Source organism: Hemibagrus wyckioides, linkage group LG15 (genome assembly GCF_019097595.1).
Source record: "Hemibagrus wyckioides isolate EC202008001 linkage group LG15, SWU_Hwy_1.0, whole genome shotgun sequence".
NCBI lineage: Eukaryota > Metazoa > Chordata > Actinopteri > Siluriformes > Bagridae > Hemibagrus > Hemibagrus wyckioides.
Window position 1 is genome coordinate 6,087,501 of NC_080724.1, and position 5,063 is coordinate 6,092,563.

The window sequence follows — 5,063 nt, forward strand, 5'->3', positions numbered from 1 at the left end:
TTTGAGGGGCAACACAGAAGACAATGTGGGGTCCTTCTCTCCACTTAATGCATCTGTAAAGCTGCTTAGTGGGCATAGGACGCATCTGATGATTTCTAATGTTGCCACATCAGAGTCTCTAGGCATCAAATGCCACTTCTTACGATTTTCGGCCAAAATGGCACAGAAGGCTGGTTTCTGAATACAAAACCTGTCCACCATCTCCAAGGTGGAGTTCCCACATGGAGGCTCATTATGAACAATCTTTTGCACAAGTAGGTTTAAAGTCTTTTGTTTCTCTTTCAAATTCCTGATAAATTTTTGACCTGGAAAAGGCAGACACAGTTGTTTGGAGCCTGTACAAGACACGAGAGACACTGGTCATGCCTAATGCCTTGCCTACAGCCAGATGAAGATTGTGACCAAAACATGGTATACAAGTATAATTCTCAAATGCCTTTTTGTTGTTGGAGGCACTGTCAGTGGTTATGGTAGCCATTTTTGACAGGTTCAGTCCCCATTTCTCAGACACTGTTTCCTCCAGTACTTCATGGAGATTGCCTGTTGTACGATCTGAATTTAAAGCTGAACATCCTAAACACCATGACTGGATTCAGTTACATAATGGATTGTGACAGCCAATTATGCATCAACTGCCCTGCTTGTCCAGATGTCAGTGGTGCAAACAAAGAAAGGCTGATGTGCGAGTTGTGTCTGAATAACATCTCTAGTTTCAGTGTACAGTATTGGGATTTCACTATACATGAAATGATTTCTTCCAGGCATGTCATATTTTCTGTCCAGCTGATGCACAAGGTTTTGGAATCCACTTTTCAACTGTATGGCACCTGATCAAGACAGATGAACTCAGCTACTGCTCTGTTCAATCTTTTTGCATCTTATGAGTCTTTATCATATTTGAAGTGTACTTCTAACACAGTGGGAAGGAAAGGGTGCCTCGTCTGCCTGGTTGCTGATTCTGCTGGCATCTGTTTGTTTGCCTTGGGGAAATGGATAAAAATATTCTATATAACATTTTTATATTTTACTTTCTTAGTTTGACTCTTAAAATGTAATCCACCTGAAAAACAGACCTTGAGCACAGACCTTTACTAGTAAGATGTAGTGAGTCAAGATCTTCAGTGTCTTTGTGGGCTAATAATTATGTATTTGTGATCATTACCATGAAGTTCCAGATTTACAGTTAATATAATTTATGTTTATTATTCATCTGTAATAAAACTGTAGTTTATTTACTGTTTAGTTTTGTATTGTTTGTTTTTCATTCATAATGGGACAATTATGGGACAATTATATAGTTAGCACATTCAGATTTATAAGAAAAGTATGAACTGGATTATTGTAAATAATTAGATCAAAGTCTAAAAGTCAAAGATCTTTTTAATAAAAGTAAATTAAAGTAAAATTAAGTATATTTGAAACCACATATCACTTAGACTCAATACACCTCTTTGCAGTTTATCACACTTATTTAAATTATATTTGGTGGCAAATACAGAATACTGGTATTAGGGCTGCACAATTAATCGATTTTCCAATCATGATTAAGATTATAGATGCCACGATTATGTAATCATTCAAAGCTGCGATTACAACAATGTTGCTGTTTATTGCATGTTATGTTGTGAGGGGCGAATAAAGACTTTTAACTGGCCTAATAGTCTGTAGGCGTGCCCTTATCAGCGCCCCGATTATCCACTTACGCATGTCTATCTCGTCATGTTAATTTAAAGAAACATCAGATAGTTTGCAAAGTGTTGCTGAGAAGAATCAAGAATTAGAACCAAAAAGACATGACTTTTGACTGACATCTTTCTGTGCACACACGCGCAAGTGAGAGTGTGCGCTCGAATATGCTCTAGAACCGCCCTCGCGATACTTTAATGTTTTACACCTATCCGTCTGCACCGCGCCGCTTTCACACCACGTGATTAAAATACTTTACAGCCCTTGAGAGCAACAGCAAAAAAAATAAAAATAATTTTAAAAAAAACAAAAAAAACATCATCCATCATTTGCCTGTTCTGTCTACTGAAAAAGGAATACTCAGCACTATAAATACTAGTATGGTAACTGACCGTTTTGCTCAAGTCAAGTCTCTGAGATACTCTCTGATGATTCCACTCTCAAAGAAATAGGATATAAAAGTCACCAAAATAAAAAAATTGTGTGTTATAAAATATGGCATGCAGTTTCTTTAAACACTGATATAAAGCTATTCAAAACACCATTTAATGTAAATTGTGATAATCGTAATTAATAATTGCAATTACAATTTCAAGGGAATAATCGACAATTACGATTTTTGTCATAATCGTGCAGCCCTAACTGGTGTCATATTTGCTAATCAAGATGCTTTGCCAAGTTGGATGTGTTGGCTCCCTTCGCTTGTGTTATTTTGTAACATTTCTCACAGGTGGGTTTTGTGATTTCCATGGGCAACTGTCAGCAATGTAAGCGAAATAATGCCATGTGTCACTTTGTCTACAAGCCGTGAGCACCTGTATTTGCAGCCATGACTAGGTTCGTCACCATGAAAGCTGGAGTGCATCTGAGAGGTAAAACACAATTCGGCACACTGCACGCACTAAAAGTGCTGTAGAAGCAACGTGGTGCCCACACACTGCCCCCTATTGTCGAACACTCTGAACTACAGCGAAGAGGAATCGTATCATTTTTAAAAGCAGGGTATTGCAATACTTTTCAAGTACCGGTATATCGCGCAACACTAATATATATATATATATATATATATATATATATATATATATATATATATATATATATATATATATATATATATATATAAAATATATATATAAAATATAAAATATATATATAAAATATAAAATATATATATAAAATATAAAATATATATATATATATATATATATATATATATATATATATATATATATATATATATATATATATATATGGAACAACAATATATTACATAAAATAAAAAACTTGAAACTCTGAAACTTGCTTACCCACAGTACTTGACTTAAGCTCTTGTTCAACAGCATCATAGTGAGCAGAGAACTTTTTATCAATGTTGGATTTCACAATGTTGTCCTGAAAAGCAAATAAATAAATACATAAATAAATACATAAACCAATACTTAAAGTCTGTGGTTTGTTTCTTAGATTTTATCTGTTAACAAAATAAATATTCACCTCAGGGCTTGAGTGTGATATATAACATGTCATATACACATAATGTCATTACAGTGGAAAAATACTGCTGGTTACAAGTCAGATGGTAGCTGCAATAGCTAAATTTCAATGTTTTTTTCTTAATCACCCTTTAACAAGGTCAAAAATTATAAGAGAATGATAGATAAGACAAGCTAAGAAGTGAAAATATTTTGTTGCTCTGCTCTGAAGTCAGATAACAGAATTACAGTTTGTATAGGATTCAAAATAGATTAAAAAGAAACACAATCATATCAAACCTACCACACTGCTTATCTGCATATGTGCATAAATTGCACCAATTTGCTTTCATTTTTAACAGTGCAATATTATATTCACTGACGTTGGAAATGTAATGTGCACCCTAAGTGTAGTTGTTATGCTCCATAGGGAAGAATCTTCCAAGCACTACCACTTATATTGTCCTCAACCATGTACCAAGAGGAAGAATGTGCATGAGACAGTGTGCTGCCCCAGCCCTATTAGTGATATTAAATGCAATGTATGTACTGTCCCCTACAAAATTTTGGAAGGACAAGGTCAATTCATTTGATTTTGCTATACACTAGACATTTGAGCTTACATTAAAAGATGAATACAAGTTGATATTAGAATGTCTTCATATTTACATCTAGATATCTTGAACAACTCAGAATACCATAGCACCTTTAGATCAAACCAGCCCATATTTCCCAGTATTCAAAAATATTAGAACAGGACTGACAGTTCTTTCTTGTTGTAAGGTACGCCTATTTAAACAATTAATAATATGATTTTTGCACTGCACTGCTGTCACACAAGTTCCTAATAAAGTGGGCAATGAATGTTTGTAGTTGACAGCTGATGAGTAACAACATTACCTGCTTTTACTTTCAGAGACAGTGTTTTGAATTTTAAAGATTACAAACATGGGGATTGTTTTTGCACACGAAGGTTGGGTATCACTGGTTTAAAACAATAAAAAGAATAACATTCTGGTAGCTGTAAAAAGTGTATAAACTGTATAAAAGTTGCCATTTCATAAGAAACATTTGTTTAATAGTAATGTCTTTCATTTTGTTAAGCCAAACATTGTCATTTTCAATTTCCTTTACTGAGCCACCATCCTAAAAGCAAGAACAATAATAATAATTATAAATGAGCTAAAATTCGTGAAAATACAACTACAAATATATATATATATATATATTAAAATACACAGAAATGCCAGCTTACTGGGTAAATTTACTGTATCTAAATAATTTATGGCTCTATAAAATTTTGCAGTTTCTTTCTATCCCACTGAACAGCTGCATTTCAAAACTGAACAAATGTGAATAATCTATTTAAAGTGTTTAACTTGCCTCTGCTATTTTTTGTTTCAACTGCTCCAGTTGCTCTCTCTCTCTTTCGCGTTTTTTCATCAACTGCATGGCTCTGCCCGCCTCGCTGGCCGCTCCTTTATACTGCGCCATGGTGACTTTACAGTGACTGAAATGTACTTTATTGTAAACTGAGAACTGACAGATTCCCTTAAAAATATGAAGTGCACACTTTCGACCAGCGACCTCGGGGAAGCCGAAACAGCTTCTTCTTCTTCTTCTTCTTCTTCTTCTTCTTCCTCCTCCTCCTCCTCCTCCTCCTCCGCTTCTTCTTCTTCTTCTTCTTCTTCTATTTCTTCTTCTTGGGTTTAATGGCGGGTGCCACCTGCTGGTAAGGAGTCCACGCAGAAACCAAGATACAGTATTTGTGCGCTTTAGTGGATCTCGATCGCATCTCTGCGGTCTCACTATTCATTCTTTCGGCTGTCAAAATATTTTATCCAGTGTAAAGTATTGCCCCATTTTTTCTCACCTTTAAAAAGATAGGATTTATATGAACTCTTT

General features: G+C 34.9%; 1 protein-coding gene across 1 annotated transcript in view; it reads right to left on the reverse strand.

Moving 5' to 3' along the window:
- The window catches only part of fam50a (family with sequence similarity 50 member A), a 23,598-nt gene extending 18,778 nt beyond the window's left edge, over window positions 1-4,820 (reverse strand). Inside the window, exons 1-2 of the mRNA XM_058409644.1 lie at window positions 4,542-4,820; window positions 2,994-3,078 (exon numbers count right to left, since the gene is read on the reverse strand). Coding sequence (XP_058265627.1) covers window positions 2,994-3,078; window positions 4,542-4,652 — 196 coding nt within the window. The 5' untranslated portion in view covers window positions 4,653-4,820. The remainder of the gene's footprint in view (window positions 1-2,993; window positions 3,079-4,541) is intronic.
- Between the last annotated feature and the right edge of the window lie 243 nt (window positions 4,821-5,063).